This window comes from Bremia lactucae, linkage group LG6 (genome assembly GCF_004359215.1).
Source record: "Bremia lactucae strain SF5 linkage group LG6, whole genome shotgun sequence".
Taxonomy (NCBI): domain Eukaryota; phylum Oomycota; class Peronosporomycetes; order Peronosporales; family Peronosporaceae; genus Bremia; species Bremia lactucae.
Genome location: NC_090615.1, coordinates 5,157,056 through 5,179,081, shown reverse-complemented (window position 1 = coordinate 5,179,081; position 22,026 = coordinate 5,157,056). Strand labels below are relative to the sequence as shown.

The 22,026-nt window shown below is 45.0% G+C and overlaps 8 protein-coding genes across 8 annotated transcripts; 3 read left to right on the top strand and 5 right to left on the bottom strand.

Annotated features, from left to right (window-relative positions):
* Positions 1 to 4,828: 4,828 nt before the first annotated feature.
* CCR75_000312 (uncharacterized protein) lies at positions 4,829 to 5,120 on the top strand (the record flags this gene model as incomplete). Its single annotated transcript, XM_067958420.1, has 2 exons — positions 4,829 to 4,859; positions 4,945 to 5,120. 2 exons carry the CDS (start codon positions 4,829 to 4,831, stop codon positions 5,118 to 5,120), a joined length of 207 nt encoding a protein of 68 aa, XP_067818119.1.
* A 2,046-nt stretch (positions 5,121 to 7,166) lies between these two features.
* On the bottom strand, positions 7,167 to 11,307 carry CCR75_000310 (uncharacterized protein; the record flags this gene model as incomplete). The annotated part of the gene is made up of 7 exons (XM_067958418.1): positions 7,167 to 8,639; positions 8,700 to 8,894; positions 8,950 to 9,044; positions 9,104 to 9,181; positions 9,238 to 9,300; positions 9,368 to 9,499; positions 9,562 to 11,307. The coding sequence occupies 7 exons, from the start codon at positions 11,305 to 11,307 to the stop codon at positions 8,462 to 8,464; spliced, it is 2,487 nt and encodes an 828-aa protein (XP_067818121.1). The 3' UTR covers positions 7,167 to 8,461.
* On the top strand, positions 7,260 to 8,402 carry CCR75_000311 (uncharacterized protein; the record flags this gene model as incomplete). The annotated part of the gene is made up of 1 exon (XM_067958419.1): positions 7,260 to 8,402. The coding sequence occupies one exon, from the start codon at positions 7,260 to 7,262 to the stop codon at positions 8,400 to 8,402; it is 1,143 nt and encodes a 380-aa protein (XP_067818120.1).
* A 204-nt stretch (positions 11,308 to 11,511) lies between the features above and the next one.
* Positions 11,512 to 12,814, top strand: CCR75_000309 (uncharacterized protein; the record flags this gene model as incomplete). Its single annotated transcript, XM_067958417.1, has 2 exons — positions 11,512 to 12,464; positions 12,763 to 12,814. The coding sequence occupies 2 exons, from the start codon at positions 11,512 to 11,514 to the stop codon at positions 12,812 to 12,814; spliced, it is 1,005 nt and encodes a 334-aa protein (XP_067818361.1).
* On the bottom strand, positions 12,794 to 14,045 carry CCR75_000308 (uncharacterized protein). The gene is made up of 5 exons (XM_067958416.1): positions 13,715 to 14,045; positions 13,614 to 13,667; positions 13,474 to 13,544; positions 13,257 to 13,412; positions 12,794 to 13,191 (listed from the first exon to the last, which is right to left on the bottom strand). The coding sequence occupies exons 1-5, from the start codon at positions 13,981 to 13,983 to the stop codon at positions 13,115 to 13,117; spliced, it is 627 nt and encodes a 208-aa protein (XP_067818360.1). The 5' UTR covers positions 13,984 to 14,045; the 3' UTR covers positions 12,794 to 13,114.
* Positions 14,046 to 14,874: 829 nt separating this feature from the next.
* On the bottom strand, positions 14,875 to 15,760 carry CCR75_000307 (uncharacterized protein; the record flags this gene model as incomplete). The annotated part of the gene is made up of 3 exons (XM_067958415.1): positions 14,875 to 15,551; positions 15,615 to 15,671; positions 15,733 to 15,760. 3 exons carry the CDS (start codon positions 15,758 to 15,760, stop codon positions 14,875 to 14,877), a joined length of 762 nt encoding a protein of 253 aa, XP_067818042.1.
* A 205-nt stretch (positions 15,761 to 15,965) lies between these two features.
* CCR75_000306 (uncharacterized protein) lies at positions 15,966 to 17,513 on the bottom strand. The gene is made up of 4 exons (XM_067958414.1): positions 17,042 to 17,513; positions 16,876 to 16,973; positions 16,708 to 16,817; positions 15,966 to 16,643 (listed from the first exon to the last, which is right to left on the bottom strand). Exons 1-4 carry the CDS (start codon positions 17,444 to 17,446, stop codon positions 16,369 to 16,371), a joined length of 888 nt encoding a protein of 295 aa, XP_067818040.1. The 5' UTR covers positions 17,447 to 17,513; the 3' UTR covers positions 15,966 to 16,368.
* Positions 17,514 to 19,649: 2,136 nt separating this feature from the next.
* On the bottom strand, positions 19,650 to 20,663 carry CCR75_000305 (uncharacterized protein; the record flags this gene model as incomplete). Its single annotated transcript, XM_067958413.1, has 1 exon — positions 19,650 to 20,663. The coding sequence occupies one exon, from the start codon at positions 20,661 to 20,663 to the stop codon at positions 19,650 to 19,652; it is 1,014 nt and encodes a 337-aa protein (XP_067818039.1).
* Between the last annotated feature and the right edge of the window lie 1,363 nt (positions 20,664 to 22,026).

Sequence of the window (22,026 nt, the reverse complement as noted above, 5' to 3'; positions counted from 1 at the left end):
CCACCGCTGACCGACTTTCGGTCAGTCCTGTCTGCGGCGTAGTCGGCGTCGCTGTATGCCTCGACTAGCACGCCGTCATCATTCATTGAGTCCTTGTCTCCCTTCATCATAAAATTCGGTTTCTTAGTGCCCATAAGATATTTTGCAATCTTCTTGGCCAGACGTCAATCGCCTTCACTCGGCGCGTGCGAACGACGAGTACTTGCACGTCATGAAAGAAATCCTCGACCTTCTGAGGACTGGTTGCCGTTGCCAAACGTCATCCACGTAGATGCCAACGAGCGTTTTATCGTCACTTTCATCCTTGATGTATAGGCAACTCTCCGTATAGAACTGACAGAAACCCAGTGACAGTAGTATGTCGTGGAGCATCAGGTTTCAAAACAGTCCCGACTGTTTAAGTCCGTACAGGCCCTTCTTTAGTCTCCGTGCAAGATGTCCCTTATCTTGGGCGCCAAACTTGTCCAACAACTTTGCCTCAATGTCCATACCCTGCGGAATATGGAGGAGTATCTCCAAGCCTTCTTCTTTGTCGGCTTTGACATAAGCGCTACGCACGTCGCCATGTTATGCAGGTACTCCCCATATCCTTGACACTGCAAGAAACACCTTGCCAGAAACCATTTCCATTACGGCCGAGAAAGTATAGGTGTAATCGACACCATATACTTGTTCATCTCCTCGCGCCACTAGCCTCGCCTTGTATCTTTCGATAGTGCCGTCAGCGTGCATCTTGAGCTTGTAAACCCACTTACTATGAAGTAACTTTGCTTCGCGCGGCTTACATATCACTTCCCACGTATCGTTTTGCTCCAAAACATTAATCTCTGTGCGCATTGCCTCGTTCTAATGCTTGACTCGAGGGTCTTTTATCGCCTCGTGGAAGTTCTTGGGGCCTTAATCGTAATGGTTTTCAGACCATATACCGGCACGTGCTTGGTACCCATGTTGCGTGTTTGCATCTGAGCTTGCGTCCGTCCATCCTCTGGCAGCGGCTCTACATCACCTTCATTCCCTACAGTCGGGATAGAGTTGTTTCTCGGTACCGAATTTTCATCTGATATCGAACCATTCTTCTTTGGCTCTGCAAACTCCTTCCGCTTCGGGGCCCGTCACAATCCATTTCGGCGCGCCGCAGCATGGAATCTTCGTGCTCAATCTGTTTTTGTAGCTGCGCGTTCTCTTGAAGTCTCGACATTTCGAATATGCTGATTAGTAATCACAATTTTCTTTTTCGGCAGATCGACTTTGAAGCCCTTAGTTTCATCATTCTTGCCAACGATCATTCCAACTTGAGATCTTGGCTTCCATGTTTTCTTTCCGGGATCCCTGTACGTTGAACAGGAGCTCCCAAATGTGACAATGTCCGCACTGTCCGGGACCCTTCCGGTTTACATTTCGAGTGGCGAAAGGCGTTTAGGGTTGGCGCTACACGAGCTTCGGTTCAAAACATAAGCCGCGTACTCAACGGCGTCCCCTTAAAAGAACAAAGGGAGTCCGCTCGCAAACAGCATCTATCTTGCCATGTTGAGTATCGTCCTGTGCATCCTTTCAGCCTTTCCGTTCGATGCTTTATTTGAAACCTCACTCACTTGACGCCTTACACCAGCTGACTTGCACAACGGATCGACATTAACATACTCCTTACCACCGTCCGTGCGCAGCTCATGGATTCGACAGTTAAATCTCTTCTCGAAATAAAGCAGGAAATGTTTATAGTTCTCGGTCGCCTCAATCTTGTTCGTGGCCACGAACACGCGGACGTAATTGGTTGAGAAGTCGACTAAGTTAATGAGGTATCGATTACCACGCCGGTCTAGCGGTGTAATTGATCCCTTGATATCACTGCCGATCACGCCACCAAGCTTGTCAATCGGTGCGTTCTTGCCTGTATCCTTCTTGGACTGGTTGGTTTGCTCTGTTTGCCTTCCGCACAAGCAAGACAATTCGGCCTGGATCGGTCCGTTAAATGAATTCCCGATCCCATAGAGTCAGCCATCCGCTCGACAGTGTCATATCCAAGGTGACCAAGCCTCTGGTGCAGCTCCACCAGGGTTGTACTCATTACAGCTTCACCAATTCCATCGTAACCTTGTCGCAAGGCTGAGCTAACAACTTGAACTCGCGCCTCCTTTGTCATCTCACCCATTACGTCAACTGTTAAATCGTTGTGGCGGCGGAACACTTCGAATATCTTCATACCATCATCCTGGCGCACAACATAGCTTTGGTTGCCGTCTCGCTCGAGAAACACACCACGCTCTTCCAATATCCATAGCTAATGATATTATCAGCGAGGTTCTCAGCATAATAAACCTCGCTTAGGTCAACTATAACCTCCTTTCCATTGACAATTGTCCTCAGCTCGGTTGATCCCTTTATGGTCACTTGAACGATCGTGTTGTTTGCCGCGCGGCACGATTGATCACAATCAATTGCATTCTTGAGCATTTTCACATCTTCTACAAGGTGCACGCTCGACCCGCTGTCCAATATCCACGTGTCGGAGTCAGCTTTTGTACCAGTACCAATGGCTAACGCGACTCTGTTTGAGGTCGCATTTTCTCCACTTCGTTGCTTGGGGCATTTGACTTTAATGTGGCCAGTCTCACCGCATCCGTAACATGTACGTGTCTCGGTACTTGACACCCTAGCGACAGATCTTCCTCCGCGCCCGACTTGATCTCTTCTAGGGCCGTTGGGGAATTGACCTGCTTGCTCGCGGCTTGTTCGTCCCGCTCGGCTGCTTCCTCCTTCGACCTTCGGCTTCCCCATGCTGATGTCGAGGTCTATTGCAAATGCAACAAGCTCAGCGGCTTGCACTAGATAGTCCGTTCGATGCGCATTCAGCCTTGTCAACATTGCAGTCTTGATTTGTCCAGGCGCTGACTTGCAAAGGCATTCCAAAACACTCTGCTCCGAGTTGCCAGATCGCTCCGCCACGTAGGCCAGGTACTGGTAATGCTCAGGCCATGTCTTGCTGTGCTCCTTCTCTCTCGTCATGAGCTCGATCCTTTTCGTAGATGGTATTGGAGTCATGTACAGCATCAGTATGCTGTTCGTGACGTTCTCAAGTGTATTCGACACAGCAGACCATACAGGTAGCATCTTCTCGTAGTAGCTGAGTGCTAAGCCTTCAGCTTACCGCTCAATGCAAGAATCTTGGACTCCTCCGGCCAATTACCCCCGCTCATCATATGTGCTGCGCCAACACGCTGCAGAAACGCATTACCCATGCTTTCAAGTCGGCGCCCACACCTGGGTAAGTCTCCTTACCCGTGAACTTAGCAAATCCATGCCAGTCCAGGTCTCGAGGCTTAGGATTCTTCAACCCATAACCGTCTGGTGTCGCAAAAGGTTGCGACGGATCGGGCGGCTGATACCGCTCAACTTGTTGAGGCGGCTGATTGGGAGGCGCGCGCATTCGTTGCGGCGGATGGTGAGGCGGCGGCATGCGTGCTTGCTGCATGGGCTCATCGAGCGAGCCCATCCTCATTCGACAGTCACGCGCTTGTATAAAGTTGGTAAACGCGCTTGATCCATTGTGTGGGTGCTCGTAGGGTGTTGTAGGCGCAGCTTGAGCCCGGTGACTCATTTGATCTTGCACCTTCAGCTGGTTTTTCATGAACTGGACTTGCTGCTGGGCCAACCCTGCGAGGAGTCCCCCAAGTCTATCCATTCGCTCAGAGCTCGCATCGGAGAAACAACTCGCGCTATCTTGGGCCTCGGGCGAGCCCGGGACCGATCGCGTCTCCTCGTCCAGCACGAACGGGTCAGCGACCACGTTGGTAACGGTTGCGTCCGTTTCAGCGGCAACGCGTGCCTGGGCGTGCTGATGAGTAGGTGAGTTGTTTCCGTTTGGGCTCATAACATGTTGAACACGGGCTTAGAGGTAGGAAGTAAATTGAGAACTAAATGTATTTGAGTTTGTGTCTTTAATTACCTTCGCTGTCCGTTACCTTTGCTTTCCGTTACCTTCAATCTCTCCTGCGTAGGTTTCTTTAAATCACTTTGCCCATCCCAAATGGTCGCTTCGTTTCACCATCAGTTATGTACTGTCCTATCAACAGTCGCACCCTGTCACATCTGTAGTCGCACTGTTTCAACATGGCCATATCATGCCACCCTGCGCTGCGCTCAGCGCCAATGTCTAACCCGTTCGGAATCGCAATTTAATTAGCATTTCATGATAGGGAAGGTCTAGAACCACCCAGCAACAAACGTAGTCTTTTTTAGCCAATCAAAATACCTCAAACTTAGATTTAATGAGCTTAGCAAAACCCTGGGGTGGGTCTAGACATTCCCTATTCAGAATAAAATTATTTGTCTTTATTCTGCTTCATTATTCATTTACAGGCATCAATATTTATGTAACGGGACACTCAGCTACAGAAAAAATCCCGAAATTGACGAAGACAAAAAGAGGTTTAGTTATGATGCAGTGTTGTAAATAAACTCTTTAATGTCCCAAGCTTCCTCTGTAGAGGCACAAGGAATGGTGCGACAATGGTAGCGATGGAGGGCAGCCGATTTCGCAATAAGAAGTCCTATGTGTCATCAGCACACTGCTTTAATCCTTCTTACTCACGGTTATGTGGCCTAGACCATGTGGCCAATTAGGCACTGAGGCGCTTGTTGGCGTCCAAGAACGCAGTAGAAAATACCGCCAAGTTGTGATAAGCATATCCATTTCTAAGTCCCAAAGTCTTTGCGACTGACAATTCTATTTTTCAAAAGGTGTACAAAGACGTGTAGACCCGTCCATGGAGTTCGGTCCCCGTCTCTGTCACTATGCATAAGATACAGACCAAACTAATGCAAGTTCCATATGACGAGTTCGAGGAGCTTTAGGAATCCTGGTACGCTGCCACGAATGTTAGACTTGACTAACTAATTTGTCATAATGCTAAGACAATCACAATTCATTTGTATCCTTTTGTTAAGTGGACCAGAAAGTAAACTTTCTGGACAAAACAGAAGCCGCGGCAAAGAAGAAAAAGAGGACGACCGCTGTAAGACAAGCCGGTCCGCGAGGCGTGGAGACAAACCGACAAGCAGAAATGACAGTTGATGATGATAGTGATATCGACATGAGTATAACTCACCCTGTCTTGAAGTAGCTCGATCGCCAAGTCTCAATGCCTGAAACCAGGCGTCGCTGGTGTCGTCGGTACGACAACGCCGTCAGTATGAATCCAAGATTCGCAACCGATGTGCCGTCATGGGCAATCAGTGTGATCACGTTGTCATAACTCAATCGTCCACGCATCCTAGATCACTTGGCTCGATTTGTTTTGAAGAAGCAGGTGGATTCAGTCACAGATGAAGACCTTGGTCTGGCGATCATGCGACGATGCTCGTCGCTCCAAAATCTGACATTCCGGATATAGACCGACTCTTTCACGACCACCTCAAGAAGGCAGCCCATAAGATGACTCATCAAAACAACCAGCAGCAATAGCCTTTACAAAGCTCTCGCTCAAGCTCATGAAAGGGGAAGCCTCGTGCACCATCGCGTGACGGCTGCCTTGTATGCAATGAAGCTCGTTAGGTAAAAAAATGCCCAATATCTAGTGTATTCGACAAGGAAACAGCTTTTAAGCGAACGTACGACGTAAGAAAAACCAACGGTTGCGAGCGAAAGCTGTCCGGTCGTTAGGTACGCCCAAAGAGCGAGTTGCTATTCTGAACAACGTCCTAGAATTGCCATTCCGATCAGATACCGGCGCCGACTGCAACGTGCTTACCCGCTGGATGTTAGGTGAACTGGATAAGCTGGGTCCAAGTGCAGCTGTAGAAAAGTTGACTACTCCTGTTCATGTGGAGCTGGCGGACGGCAGGCTTGTTGAGAGTCATGAGCAATGTGAAGTAGATGTGCAGCTTTCAACAACAGCTGGCCCTGTTCATGTACAACAGGTTCAGTGTTACCAACATTGCCCCTTTTAGGTGGCATCGTTGGCGCCCTGATGTAAACACAGGTCGCTAGAGTGACTGAGAGAACTAGGCGGCACGTAATCCTCGCAGTTCCTTCGTCCTCTTTGACGAATTTTAAAATGTAAATTCGTTCTTAAAGAGGAGGGGATCGTGTAACGGGCTATACTTGCCCTAATGTTACACAGTCCCCGTTAGGAATACTTTATGTGCTTAAAGGGATGGTCAATTACTTAAATAAAGTAATTAGACCCACCACTTGAGTATGGTTCACATTGTGACCAACCCTTATGTATGTGATGCGCATAGGTGCATTCACATTAGGAGGGATGACGGCAAGCGTCATCCGTTACGCGAGGTATCGAGAAAGATACGCTCGCAATACATATTGGTGTTAATTACAGAGATGACATTTTAAGATTTGTAAATATAGGTATTAATCTATAATGCGAATTTATATAAATCAGTCTGAAAACTACTTCCCACTTGGCAAGTGCGCACGAGGAGCCGGAATACCGCCCCCGTGACGACACTTTACTTGAGTTCATAGTGCGTTGGGTGAGGTCGCTAAGGCGCCCATCGCAACTACCTCACTGCACGCAAGAAAAGACAGTCTAACCGCTTCTTAGCTGTGCTAGGGTGTGTGCTTAAGTAGAGCGTGGTGCATTAAGACGTACCCGCCTACAAGGCTGCTATCTGACAGCTGGAGACTGAAGGAAGTATGTCGAGTAACAAGCACGTGTATGTGCGCAGCATGAAGTTCCATGCGACAATGCAAGGAAGAACATCGTCAAACCGAAAATTGTGGAATTCTGCCTTGTGAAGGCGGACTTACTGACAAAGGTGTTGCGGCCCAAAGGATTGCAGAAATACTAGAGCTATTCAATTTGCTGTAGCCATGGAGTGTGGGCGAGCGTGCGACGACCGAGGATGAGTATTGGAAGAATGCAAGATGGTGAGAGTGTGTTGAATTTCGGCCGACCACTCTCGGCAGGTAGGTGCAGCTACGATCGGTTTATAAATTGGTTGGATGGTAGAGAGCGTAAGAAACGTTGTTTGTAGCACGTTAAAACAATATCACTTTTTGCTTTTTACAGCATCCTCTCGACTTGCACAGTCTAATACCAAAAAAGACTGGCAAAGTTCCTTTTTCCCGTATATAGATCGACAGCAGCCCAAATGTAGCATCGCAATTATTGGTTGAACTAGGCAATGCACTGCCTTTAAAAATATTTACTTGAATTCGATTTATATTAGGTCCGTAACTCGAATCGGATGTTTGCGCAAACCTCGAGTACATATCTTCTCTTATTATCTAAGTCACTACGATGGCCATCGTGACAGGAGCCAAAGTATTGGCCGAGGTTTACCGCCTCCACCACATTCCTTTGCCAAAAATCACGTTACAAGCGTTGCTCAAGCGCGGACCGCATGCGACGCCTGCCCTTGCTGCTTCGTTACACAACGATCCGGAATCCTTACGCAAGTGGCGCGAACTTAATCTGCCTGCTATTGTCACGTCTGCGCAGCAGCTACACCATGAGGTTCCAATTCGTATTGCACGTCGCATTGTAGACCTTGAAAACCTACCGGGTGAGCTACCCGAGGCGGAGCCAATCGTATCACTACGTGAGAAGCTATTAAGCAGCTTTGCTCGGCTCCTGCACTGCCCCCTCCCTATGAATCTCGCAAGCGAACACGACTTTATGGAACTCCACCGCCAAATTCGAAACGAGCATGCGTCCATGCATGGTAACATTTCGAAAGCCGTGCAAGCTTTGGAATATGAACATCAGGGTTTAACGGAATCGCTTGATAATTTCTACAATTCACGCATTGGAATTCGCATGCTCGTGGACCAACATGTTGCCTCCCAGACACCCTTGCCAGGGTTTACTGGTATAGTTAATCATGAGACGTCACCGATTCAAATAGCTCGAGAAATTGTGGCAAAAGTCCGTCCATTATGGCTCAAGAATCGACACGGGGATTCAGTACCTGAAATTCTTGTCAGTGGCAACGAAGACGCCACGTATCGCTATGTACCGCAGCATATTGAAATCATATTAACTGAAGTGTTTAAGAGTGCCGTATTAAATAGCATTGCAAAGGCCAAGAAGACAGGAATGTTGTCGCCACCTCCTGTGAAGGTCTTGATCTCGGGGGGATCACACGGGGTGTGTGTCAAAGTATCAGATCAAGGCGGCGGCATGACTCGAGAGCAAGCTAATGGGCTTTTAAAGTATCACCAGACAGCCCCTTCTTCGATATCAACAGGTTACGATCCTGTTGCCGAGGTCTTGGAACGACGTGCGAGTGGATTGGACTTTTCCGACTCGTTTGGGTTACGCATTGCGCAACTGTATGCAAAATACTTTGGCGGAGAGCTCGCGATCATGCCCATGGACGGACATGGCGTTGATACGTATATTTACATGAATTGCCTCACGGAAGCCTCTCAGCTTAAGTAACCAAATAAAGAGCAATGTCAAGAAGGGTTCGAGTTGGCATGTTTGTCGCTCTATTGAAATTACGACTCAGTTTCGTCACGCTTTCTGTCATCTTGATAGTAAAAAATGCTTTCGTCTTTGTACTTGAGCTTCTCGTAGTCTTCTTTCGAAATGGCAACCACTCGTCGCTTGACCTGGGAACACGAAACATCGAGAATTTGCACAGGATTCGACGATAACTCGGGACTATAGGGCTTCCTACTTGCATCAAACGAGATATGTCAGCTCTCAAATGGCACATTTAAATTGCTAACATACCGTTTCAATAGCCCAACTCGCAGCCGAATATCCTTTTCTTTATGTTCGTTTCGCTTGGATTGCGAACCTTCCTCCTGTCGACCATTGACGTGAATACTTACGATTTCACACACATGAAACAAGAGGAAATGATCCGCAGCAGTTCCAGCAATGTCGACCATAACAAGCTCGCCAGTGTGCAATTTGAGAATAGTACTACAGTATCTACAAGTCAGGGGATGACAGAATACAAGCACGAAAGAGCTCGTACTTGTCTACATCACCAATCGCAGCACTCGCGGCAAAGACGTCATCACTTCCAACGCGTAGAGGGTCAAAGCCAGGGTTTGTTGGATCAATAAATCGCTACAATACTCTCAATCGATCAGCCGATTTACAAAAATGATGCAGAGATATAGTCATACCTGCAATATCATGCACTCCGTAACCCATTGATAATTTTTGACATACACGTGATGTTTTCTCTTGTAGTATCGACACGTCTAAGGATACGCCAAGACATTAGCATCAGAAACACTTGACGTTCGACAGTACGTACAGGAGTAAACTCGTCGCAAAGAATAATATCGACACGTTGTTCGTTGTTCTTGCTTGCATAATTCTTCATTCATAAACGCCATCAATGCATGTCATTCGTTTCAAACGTATCACAAAAATTTACAACAAACCTCGTAAACAGCGTCGGCTCCCCAAGCTTTTAATAAGAATGCCATCAAATCAGTTTTATTTTTTGCTTCCACCTTTGAAACGTGGCTCACATCAGTCACCAGACCAAATGAATAGCCTTGAAAAATATAAAGCTAACGCTTTCGATTAAAACTCTTTATAAAACCATTGAAAAATCTCAGGTTATTCAACGTACCTCTTTCGGACAAAAGCATTCAAACTTTCGTGTCGTGACTGAATATCCAATTGGGACTTGATACCCATCAAACGGAATCACGGTTCCTGTATCAATGCAATCTTTAATCCAATCGGTATGCAGAATTGGAATGCCACATGCGACAGCTTGCATAAACTTTCGCTTTCGCCATGACACTGGGGTCGCAATAACGATAGCTTTCTTGTTTGCTTGATGCAATACATTCTCGTACCGATCGGGAATATTCCCACCATGCCCTTCAATCAATGCTTTCAACGCTTCTTCACCAGTCTTGACAAAGCCAGTCAAACAAAAATCAAATTTGTACTTAAAAAGAGTCCGGGATCGCGAGACATAAGCGCGTTGAGTCGGCACTGGTGTAAGTGATCGTGTTCGAGTTCGAACATGGGGTGTTGATAAAGGCGTAGATGGATTGGATCGAGAGCTTTTACGAACACGAGAGCAGGGTGTTTGAGGGTCACCACTTTTTGCCACAACTCGATGAGGGGAAAATAAATCGCGTTTTCGTTTATTTGCTTTTGGCTTCGAAGGAGTGAGAATTTTACGTGTCGTCGGCTTTGTATGTGAACCAGACATTGGCCGAGAAATGCATTTGATTGTCGCTGATTCCAATGGTGTTGGAGTTGCTACTGGTGAGCTAACCATCGAGTCAGATGAATTGGGTCGATCGGTTTCCTCAACGAGCTTAGATGCTTCAATATTATGGCTTGGGCTGACTTCGATCTCATTTTGCGGCGTAGCAAAGGAATATTCAGGACTTTGAATAGCTTTTGTCTGAAAATTCGAATTATGTTCGACCAATAATTGATCCGATTCGCTAACATCATTCTTTCCACTTTTGCTAGGCTGTGTCGGCACACAATCGTCTTGCTCGTTTTCGATTCCTACAACCTGATTTGTTTCGACACTTATTGGTTGGCCCATGCAATGTAGATTCACTCTTGGTGTCAAATACTCTGATATTATTCCAGATTCCACTTGACTAGTAGCGTGATCTTCGTGACTCGCTAGCTCAAAATTCTCAGCTTTATTCATCACGTCAAAGGGTATAGTTTCAGCATCCAAACGTTCACTTTCTTTTGTTTTGCCTTTATTTTCCACACTAGCACGTTCATAGCTGCCAGTCATTTCCTCGTCGCCAAGGTCTTGGGTACACTCGATTTCCTTGTCATACTCTGTCTCTTGATCGCTATATTCCTCAATACTCTTCTTCGGCGCCTGCTTCTCCTCATCTTCTTCACATACATTTAATCCACCATCATTATAAACAATTGGGGCTAGATCCTCACTCAAGTCTGAATCCTGGATGATAGTGTTGACAACAATATTATTGTTCGCAATTTTTTGTCTTCGAGCACGCCACGCTATTTCCACAGTTTTTAACATGGTCGGCGGTGGACTCCGGGGCCTGTGTTGCTGATATTTCGTCTTTGTTAATGGCTTCGATTTATTTTTCTCCTGGACCAGCGTTTGTACTGCAGCGTTTTCATCGTCTTGTGTATCGCTGGCAAATAATCCATCAAATGGGTTCGTACCGATCGGAGCAGAGTCGTCTGTTAGTGGCGCGTTTAAATCGAGCACGAGCTTAAAACTCGATTGCGTCTCCTGCGGCGGCAAACGTGCTGCTTTTGAGGAGTTTACAGGAATGTGATGTCCTACAAAGGCACTTGGGTCGGCACTGCATTGCTGGGATTCGACAAAGCTATCGCTCGGTGATGATTCCATCTAATATTATTGTCTTGTCCTTAAGTGATTATACGTTCGAAATAAGGCACTTGGTCTATTTTTAATGCCAGAAAAGGGATAAAATATTTAAAAAGACACACTAATTGAATGAAAGCCAAGAGTGCTAGTCAATTAGTTGAACTTCTTCTAGCTAATTTAGATTGTGGCAACCCGATCTTTTTTTGAGCGGGTGGTAAGCCTCGAATGGATAGAACTAAACGGATTGTAGACGATTTTCAAGTATTGAGCGAAACAGAGTGGCAGCGATTACGGCGAGTCGGACTGCAGCTCACTCCCGATGCTAATTCGAAAGAAAGCTTTTGTTTTCAGAACGTACCAAGTTCTGATGGACTGTCAGTGCGCGTATTACGATTGCTCCGCGAGTCACAATATGGCACAACCGAAATACAAACTTGGATGGATGCGGCAATGAGAAGGGAACATGGGGAATGTAGTAGCAAATTGGCAGCAGAGAAAACGCCACCTCGACAAAACATAGTGACAGCGGGTAAAATATCCCCAGAGGAGATGCAGAAAAGAAGGCACATTAGTTTTGATGATGAGGCTCAAAAGGTCGAGTCAGAATACAAGACAGATGGCATGCGGTTACGATCACTGATGCGATCATTAAGTCCACGAAGAAAGGAGCAAAATGCTTTCAAAATATCGACCTCGCTTCTCGAATCCGGCTCTGCATGTTATTTTTTCAATTCAGAGAGACACGATCAGCTAGATACCAGTGGTGATTCTGAAGAATTTAAGAAAAATATCTCTGATGCGCCATCTTTGTTTTTGGATTCTAAAGTTGTGTCATTGGATGCGTTGAATGAAGTAGACAGCGACGATATGGACCGCTATAATAACCAAATCATTTTGAAAAGAGACATCTTTCAAAAATTTGGATTGTGTGTTGGCGAAAATCAAAGGACAGGGAACGCGTCATATCATGAAGCGTTTCGATCAGCCGCCACTATACTAAAGTGCTTTTTTGAATGGGCAGCAAAACGAGCTTTTGCAATGGTTCAAAATAATTTAGAGGCGTTATTTGAAACGCTAACTGATCGAGACTTCTGTGACTACGACTTACTATGGACTGAAGAAGAAGGTTATCATCGCTGGACTATGTTTGGCGAGCCGAGAGGTTGGCGGCAACGAGGGTGCTAAACTCATGAAAACAATTGCTTCTTCTGTAATAATCAGCTGAATTAGGCCATCTATAATAGCTAGCTTCGTAATTTTTTTGATGATGGCTGATATGAAGCCGACACTTTTTCAACAATAACGTCAAATTTTTTTGGTGTCTCATAATTGGCACGTGTTTAGACGCAACGGTTAAAAATTTTCGAGTCAATGCATTTTTATAAGTCGGTGAAGCTGACAATGCAAAATTTCAATTTGCTAGAGTTATCAATCCAATCGTGAATTTTTTTTGAATATTGCGCTAATGTCATTTAGACGCAATCAAGACAACCTTAAGCGTGGCTCTAACGGATATGAAGAGATATGATGATAAGAGAATTGTGCACAACCATATACACAATAATTACACAGAAGAGAAGGAGTGGCGTGGTAAACAAAAACTCCACAAGTACTATCAGAGAGATGTGACTAAAAAACAGCGTCGTTTGTGGAAATTAATGTTCGTCCGGACACCAGCTCAACACTTTCAATTAAGTCACAATCGCGACGTTATATGTAGGATCTACACTCGAATGCAAAGCAAACTCTTCAAGTGGCAGATAAATTTCAAAGCAACATAATCTATCAAGACATGTTTCTCAAATTACATCTTCATGCCCAACCCCTCCTATATCTCGTCTACACGGCCTGAATAGCCTGCAAACAAGTCGCCTTTACTCTGTGCACGCTTTCTGGCGTCATCATCTGCATATCGTGCGCACAAAAGCATAAATTAGAACAGTTGCCAATGTCCAAAGTATTTGACATACCGTCTCGACCGTCCTTTTCCTGCGAAGGCTGAAACGAATAATGAGGTGGGTCCGGCTGTGGAAACGGTGGATGTTCTGGCATCCGTTTAAACTGCCTCTTTAGACCTTCAAATGGGTTCAAGTTGTCTCCCTCCCATAGGTCAGTACCCAAAAATTCTGCAGTAAATAATTGCACCATTTTAAAAACATAGGTTTATTACCTCTATTTTTAATTTACCTTCAAAAGGACGCAACATTTCTTGTCGTAAAAAGTCAAAAGGACTCATTTGTGCGTGAAAATCATCGCCGCTGACACAAACACATCACCAACGCGGTTAAGTATCATAAACTACCCTGCAATTGTCCAAATACACAAACCGTTGCTGAAAGAATGCGCCTGGAAACTGCTCGCCACTGTGAGTCATTACGACACTTTAACGAAAATATACAACTAACACACACTCCTCGCATCCACTAACCCTTTGATCGGGCCCATTCTTTCCCTAACATCAAAATCGTCTGCCGTGGACTCGCCACCGTGCTCGTCCTCCATGATCTCCGTCCGATTCGATATGAGCTCTTTGCGAGAGTTAGGGCACTGGCGGTAGATTTTCTTAATAATTTCACACTTGCTGTCGCCATTGATGGATCTGCACGATTTTGAAAGCGCTGTTGAGTAAAAACACTCGGGGTGGACTTCGCGGTCCCTGTGAATCAGCTCCTGTTCGTCTTCGCTTAACGTCGCCATCGTGCTTCTGGAATTAAAATTGCGTAATGTTGCTCACACACCAAAAGTTGCAGATTACGTGGTGCACAAAAAGTGATTACAGCTAATTATAAGCAAAATAAGTTATATGCAGCTGTGCAATAAAACTGATCCGAGCGAAATGTTTGCTCGGTTCACACCACTTAACACAATCATCCTTCTCTTTGCCGCATCAAATGAATTTGCAAGTTAAAAATGGCAAGAAACATGAAGTCTCAGCCACGAGAGTACTGAATCAATCCTTATGTTGCGAGGACAATAAAGTGAATAGGCTTTAATTCTTAAAATTGAAGCCTAAGTCAGACACTCATTAAATGATCTTGGATTCAGGTCTTAATCTCGAGCATCGAACAGTATCTTGAAGAGCAAAACATCAAGAAGCATTTGGATAAAAAAAACCGTGTTTGCAATTCCTTCTTTTCGGCAGTAGGAATCGATGGTCGTTTTAATCGACCCCATAAATTGAACGAATGCATTCAAAGTCGGCACAACGCATGAAAAGTCGGCACCTCGCTGGCTAAAATATTATGAGATGATGGACGGATACACATTGCATGGGCGTGGGTGGACTTAGGCATAAATAATAGATAAAATATTGGTATTAGGCCTGAGTCCACTCACGCTCATGCTATGTGAATCAGGCATCTGGTACCTGACTTAAATAAAACATTGGTTTCTTTTGCAAATAATATAGCTACCGCTTTGAATGGCTGCTGTGAAGCGAAATAATGATGGCTTCTTTTTAGGAATCATTTCTCTCCACCAAGTGCTATCGCGTGTTACATAGGCTTCCAATGTTAATCCCTTCAAAATATTATCGAGTTGACACCTCATGATGCAAAGTTTATTAATTGCCTCTTGTTTACGATAATGCTATCCGTAAAACGCGCTAATTTGAGAAAGCGAATCCATTTCGGATAGGTCATCCGTGCAGATACTAGAAAAATCGCTGCGTTGCGACCACCATAGCGGCGATTTCATATTGTGATCGCTACAATCATCCGATGAGTCAAATTCTTTCTTCCACGATACTTCTTCCACAGCGCTACAAAAAGTAACATTCTCTTGGAAGAAAAAATCCTCGGTTACGTCAAGCGTAGGTTGGGGCAGGACGGTTGGTGCAATGGTGACCTCCCACGCTTGTTCGGTAGATCCTAAAAGACTGAGTCGGACCTCAAGTGGTTTCAGCTCGGAGTTGTAGGCGATGTTGGGCATAACAAAGCCCCATTCGGGGCTTAAACTATTGTATCCGGCAATCCGGTCGATCTTGTGAGGATGCCCGCGAACAAAGCACCAGTGACGATAGATTGTGCAATTCCAGTGATCTTCGACCCGACACTCAAAATGGAGCGCCTCCAGCACCTGATCAAGTGAGCACACTTGAAGTCCGAGAAGTTTTGCTAGCTTGATTTCTCCTGTGTGCTTTACGACAAATTGCGAGCCGTCGTGAAGCCAATTGAGCACACTCCCCTCTAATTCATTGTCCAAAAGGAAATGCAATTTCTCAAGAAGAGTTCTCCAGCGCCAACAGTCACCATCACTGTCGTGGCCTGCTTTGAATGAACGTTAGGTATGAATTTGCACGATGCAGTGCAACTCGCCACTATTCGGACCATCTCGCAACAGTTTCGCGTGCTTTCGACTCCGTCCTTCTACGCGGTCGCTACTGTCTACAGTAGTTATAAACATTAGCAGACTGCCTCACCTACTGCACGCCTTGCAAAAGCGCACCACTTCCTTCACGTGTTCGACGTCCCATGATTAATGCGCACTTCAACTGCAACAGTCAAGTCAACTTCAACCTGGACAAAAAGATGTAATTCACGAATTTTACGTTTCTGATCTGCAACATGTGAGAATTGCAAATATTTTGAAAGTCCTTGTGAGCCTATGATAAATAAAGCTAACTCAACGTTTACACATTCTTGCCCTGGAGCAAAATGTCTTTGACTAGGCTTGTTCGGACCGTAAGCAGTGTAAGTAGTGAATGTGCGTGCATTTAAAGGCTAGCGAAGTCGCAATTAGACTTTTAAACAGTTATGGCAAAATTTCAAGAAATGTACCTAAAAGATGGGATAGCGATTTCACACGATTAAAATCTAGGAGATAAATTTATGATTTAGTTGAAAGCCTAGTGCGGCATCAAATTGCAAAGTATTTGGAAACTACAATATTAAATTCGTTCTCGTGTGTGCATTCATAATGCTTTATTTTGTCGAAAGAAGGCTGTAAATGTCCAACGACCCAGCGCACGGCAGTAATACAGCAAAAAGTCGTATCGATTTGACTGTTTTAATCATGTCGCATGCTCCGAATCAACAATCGTGCAATTATGACCATGTGGAAGTGCTCTGTCGCTGAAATGAATCAATCTGAATCGACTGCATTCCATCGCCTTTCGCAGGTACCAATTGGATCCCTTGCATTGGCATCACACGTTCTGAGATAACGTCTTTTCTTTTCAAGTTCGCATAATGTTGTCGGGTTTATTTGGTTGCACATAGCTGTCGCAGGTCTCTTGTTGTGAGAAAGCTGTAAATTGACTTGATCCTTGGTCGCCTTTGTATCTGCCTTGTCGACTACATTACTTCCACAGCCTTTGAGAATGCTGTCAAGTTTTGCTTTCGCCTCAAGAGCTTCAGCTATTTCATGCAACACGTAATGAGTAAATCATAATAATGCTCACTAACGCAACCGGTTTCTCACCGAATGTCACACTCTGTGCAGCCGGCCGTGTCCATGACGTCTCGTTTGTTTGTTTATTCCAGAAATACACGTCCCCGCTCGCCGCATCATAGACTTCTTTCCATTCACTGCTAAACATAAACGACTAAGTAATTTTTCTCAAACGTTTACTTTCAGCAACATACATACTTGACAATGTCATTGCATTCTGTCTTGCTTTCAGCGGCAGTCACTTTTTTCTGGTTACCGGAACATTCAGGTCGCTCCCACGTCGTCTCATTTGTGTTCTATAGATACCAAATTTCATCAATATATCATATCAAGCTATTTGCCTCTTTGCACCAATGCTCATCACCTCATTCCAATAGTACAGGTCCCCTGATGCCGGATCCACTACAATTTGCCACCCAATCGGCAACACTTCGTTTGTCGTCGCTTTCGATTCCACCCAGTAGCTCTCCATTGCATTATTATTCTGCTGCTTCTTCTCAAGATCCTGTGCACGCCTCAATGCTATTACATGAAGTGTGTTGTCTCTCACTCGAGGGTCGGGTGTGTCGGACGCTGGAGGCGGTGCTACGCGTCGCTGCGCCACTGCTGACACGGCATTTGCTGCTTGCCTCTCTCGGAGCTGCTGCTGCTGCACCAGCTCACGTTGACTAGGACCACTTCCTGTTATGTGAAGGTAGTTCAAAGCCTCCGCGCGAGCTTTCTGGGCAGCTAGCTCTTTCTGAAGTCGTTCGGCAGATTTGTAAGGCATCCTAATTCAATGCTCGCCAAATAAAGAATTCTATCCACGACTTCATAAGAGCATAAGAAAACCTTGTGATTTCTGAACACGTATCTAATTGAATGCTATTATACCGAACGGTTGTTGGAATGGATTTTACCTTCTTGGTCGCTCAAGGTATTTTTAAGTCGTGGATGTGAGTGCGAAACCTCATTGCGATTAAGCTTTAGCTTTGAAACTATTATTTTCCCAACAAGGCCATCAATTTTTTTTGTTAAACTTCCAACATTAAGCCACCAAATACATGTAAAGTGATGCTTTAAAGGGGAGCTTTATTTATTACAGCTGCTCGCTTTGACGTGACTCATTACCATAATATTAAAGCACAGAATGTCCCGCGCGTCTCGAAATGCATCCAGCTACTATCCAGCGTCAGGAAGTTCGTCCCAGCACCCCTTTTAGGTGCTGAGGCACGAATATCGAGGAGTTTACTATTTCGTTCAGATTTTGGCTTATGCGACATCGTTTGACTTCTACGCCATTCAGACACGGCTTCAAGCTAAAATTCGGGAAATTTAATCGAGCCCGGTGCTTTTACAGCAGCAAAAGGCCGAGTTACTGCAAAATCTCATGATGAAGGAATGGAATGATGCCAAAATAAAAACAAGTGCCGTCTAAATGGATTTTGATACAGAGACCGAGCGTCAACGAACTTCTTATTACGTAAGCTCGAAATTTTTACTCAGCCAGGCAAAATTTAGCTAATGGTCGCGGGCTTGATGCTACAGGATAAAGCCAAATCGGTACTAGGTTGCAGCCATTATCAGTAAGTATTTGTTTGGCATTTGCTACGGCCGTGACCAAAGTGATCCTTTCTGTTAGACGGAAATGTAAATTATTTGCTAAATGCTGCCGAAAATGGTACTTATGCCGATTTGCCACGGTGCGGTGAGTTTTGTTTGATTCAACGGTTGTAGGTTCATCGATGACGACCGTGAAAAAGACATTTATCAGTGACAAGTGCAAAATTTGCCGCGTCGGCAAGGGCCTGGACATTGACTACTTTCATTGTGACCGTTGCAATGCCTGCATGAACATTACATTAAGAAAGCACAAGTGCGTGGAACAATCGCTCGAGTCTGACTGCCTAATCTGTCATGCATACATGTTCACATCAACAACACCAGTTATGTTTCTTCCGTGTGGCCACTGCATGCACTTGTGCTGCTATGAAGAGTACACATTGGTATATGAGGTGCAGAATTAGAGCCGTGCGTCTACTTACCTATATATCTTTGGAGCTGTAGACAAATTAGAATTGCGCGCTCTGCTCTAAGTCTCTTGGTGATATGGAGCTCTACTTTGCCAATATTGATGAACTCCTTGAGCGGGAAGAGATGCCAACCGAGTATCAGAAGTACAAGTCACTGATCTATTGCAGCGATTGTAAGCGCAAGTCTATCACGTATTTTCACTTTGTTAACCATACATAAGGTGCGAATGACTGCGATACGAAGTGCAGATTATGCGGAACTAATCGTGTCATTACGTCGCCAGTGCCAATACGAAGACCGCACGTCGTATAATACAAAGCTACTGCGACAAATAATCAATTTAGAAGGCCAGCAGATATGCGGCCCCATCACAATAGGAGGTAGATGCTTTTAAACTCTATAAGTTTACTTGTCATGTCATTTTTTTGTGGTATATACGACCCAGTTCTTGAGGAGATTGACGAATCGAGTTGTCGTCGTCCTCTACACACATAGGGTCATTTAAGTTTATTATAGCGCCCGTGAAGAAATCACGATAATCCTTGGTCATTCGAATCAAATAAGCGCTTTTCAGCGCCTAAATCATCGAAAACCTTGTTAACGTGAAGATTTAAGATGCACGGCGCAAGATGAATTTCTGTTGTGAATGACTCGACACCAGTCAACTTGTGAACTGCAAGTTTATTGGATAAAATTTGGAACCAATCGAATCTGGTCGGTCTCCACATTTCCAAATGCATAATATTATGTATAAATCCACGTTGTTTTACAAAAGCGTGTACGTATAACCTTTCTTAAGTAAGCAAATACCTCCTAAATTAGACAGCAGTGCACGAGAAAAGTAGGCAGACAAAGAGGACTTGCAATGTGTAGAGCGCTATAATTACATGTCTGCTTGATTGACGCTAAAGCATTCATGAATTACATTCTTATCCGATACATGATAAGAAGAAAGCGTTTTACACGGAGTTTTTACGTTGAAAACTCGTGTTGCCACTTTGGCTATCCTCTTCCGTCAGCGCCACGTGTACTGAATTCAGCGGCACTGCTTGTGGAGGTAAAAGGTCCGACGTATGAAGCGGTACCATCCCGTCATTCGCGTCGCTCGTCACATCGACTTGGTAAAAGTCGTAAATGGTCTTTACAGTAAGCTTCATGTCCTTGTTATTAATATCCTTGTAATACGCCTCGAGGGCAAGCCAAAACAACGGCACGGCGTACAAAGCTGTAAACACGTCAAGCGTATAATGCTTGCGAGACGCGACAATCAGAAACGCAATTGCAATCTGCACGCACACCATAATGGAAATTCCGTACTTGTTCGGCCAATATTTCCACACGGTGAGAATGAGCGAAACAGTATAGATTGTATGTGAACTGAACATTAAGTCTCCGCAACCTTTCAGTGCATTCAAGCGCGTAAATATCTCGGTAGAATCAGGAGGATCAAAATCCGGATTTGGGATCACGCACAAAACCGGATCGTTCGGGTTCGCAGCCAAGCATGCGTCATTAAACTTGAGCTCACAGTGGTCCGCAGAGCCCGGCAACGCCGTCACAAGGAACGAAATAATCCGAAAGACAAGGCAAATACTAATCTGCATTAAAGTGCGCTTGAGCACAATCACGAGGTACCGTGGACGCCCGGGTTCCTGACGAAAGAGCGGAATCGTGAGCACCAGAATGATGGCGGGACCAAAGATTGCCGCAAAGACGAGATACTCGGAAATATCCGATTGAAAACCCGTTAGCTCTGGCATGAGTTCAAACCCAAGATCGTGGAGCGTAAAGCGCTGCTCGGTCGAAAGGTACCGCCCTTGGATGTAGTACGCCAAGTTGTGAAAGATGGCGTGGACGTACTGCATGATGACGCACGGCAAGATGATCATCCACTCCTTTGACAAGAGCTGCAGCTCCAGCTTTACATAATTAATAAAATTCTCCTTGTTGCGAAGCTGCCAGCGCCTCCCCATAATTACTCGTAATTGGTTGTGGCTAGTTAGACAAAATCGGGAGCCTCCTTACGACGACGAGGGTGTAGGTGCGGGATGGACGGAAGGAATTGATAAACCTATGCGCTGCGCACTGCGTGCTTCTGATCGAGTTTCTAAATGCAAAGTTACTTGCGCGTGGTGAACGTGCGCAGTTGACCTGCTTTTTGATTGTGACTTCTATTGAAAACGGCCAGAAGCCAGTTGTGGCTAATTATACGCTGCGAATGACTGCTCACTTTTGTGTAGAGCGCAACACGCTATACCACCTTTCAGATCTGTATCCCTTCCTAGAGCGATAGTATCACCAACACCCCGTTTTACGGGGATTACACCGTCGAGAATCAAATGTCGCAGATCAATTTGACTCTATACCTACGTTGATAAAGGTAGAATGCCGCTGGATTTTTGTTTAGTAATCGGAAATGAAACAAGAATCGAGCTCCACACATGAGGACGTTAGCGAACAGGACCGAGGAGCGCACTTTAACTTGCGTCGAAGGCATCGCAAAGTTTGGTCTTTTAATTTAGTGGCACACCGCACTTTATAAATTTGATTCAAAATTGGAGTCGTTGGTCTTTCTGCCCCCTGAGTTTCCGACGTTGGGGCTATTTGCCATTTTACACGGATCAGTTTCCAGTCACCAAAATTATAGATTGTTGTTACCGACCACGCCCCTGCCAAATGGTGTGATTCACAAGGTTTTTGCCATTTTTCAAATCGAACGCAAGAAGCATTGATAACAATGGCAAAGTGGAAAATTGCGCGCATTAGTGAGCTTTGACAACGCAGATTGAAGCCATACAAGCACATGCAGACAGTTGCAACTGAAAATTCGTCGAGTGCCGAATATAAGTTCTAAATGCCGAGTTGACGAGCAACAATCTCGGACAATTTATATAGCGCTACATAGTTTTTATTATTTATTAGAGAACCAATAAAGGATAAAAATGACAATATTACCATACATGGTTGTACATGGAAGGTATAGTATACTGGCATATGTCATTTAATGGCATAGATCATTTAATTAGCAGAACTACCTCATGACTGCTGCAATAATGGGGTCGATTTCACATTATGGATCAATACATACGATCCACTGAGTCCCTTGAACTAGGATCCATTAAGCTCTACGAGCTTGCACGACATACTTACTTGTTAAACTTCTTGGCTCCATATAACTAATTTATTCTCTGAGCTTTGGAATCTTTCCAATTAAGGAGCGAGGTAGCTTCACTACACCTGGTAGCACTCATAGTCTTTCTGCATCATTACCAACCACCATGCCGCTTGGAGTGCTAACCGTTGTATGCGGGATGTCTCCAGCTCGCATGAGAAATT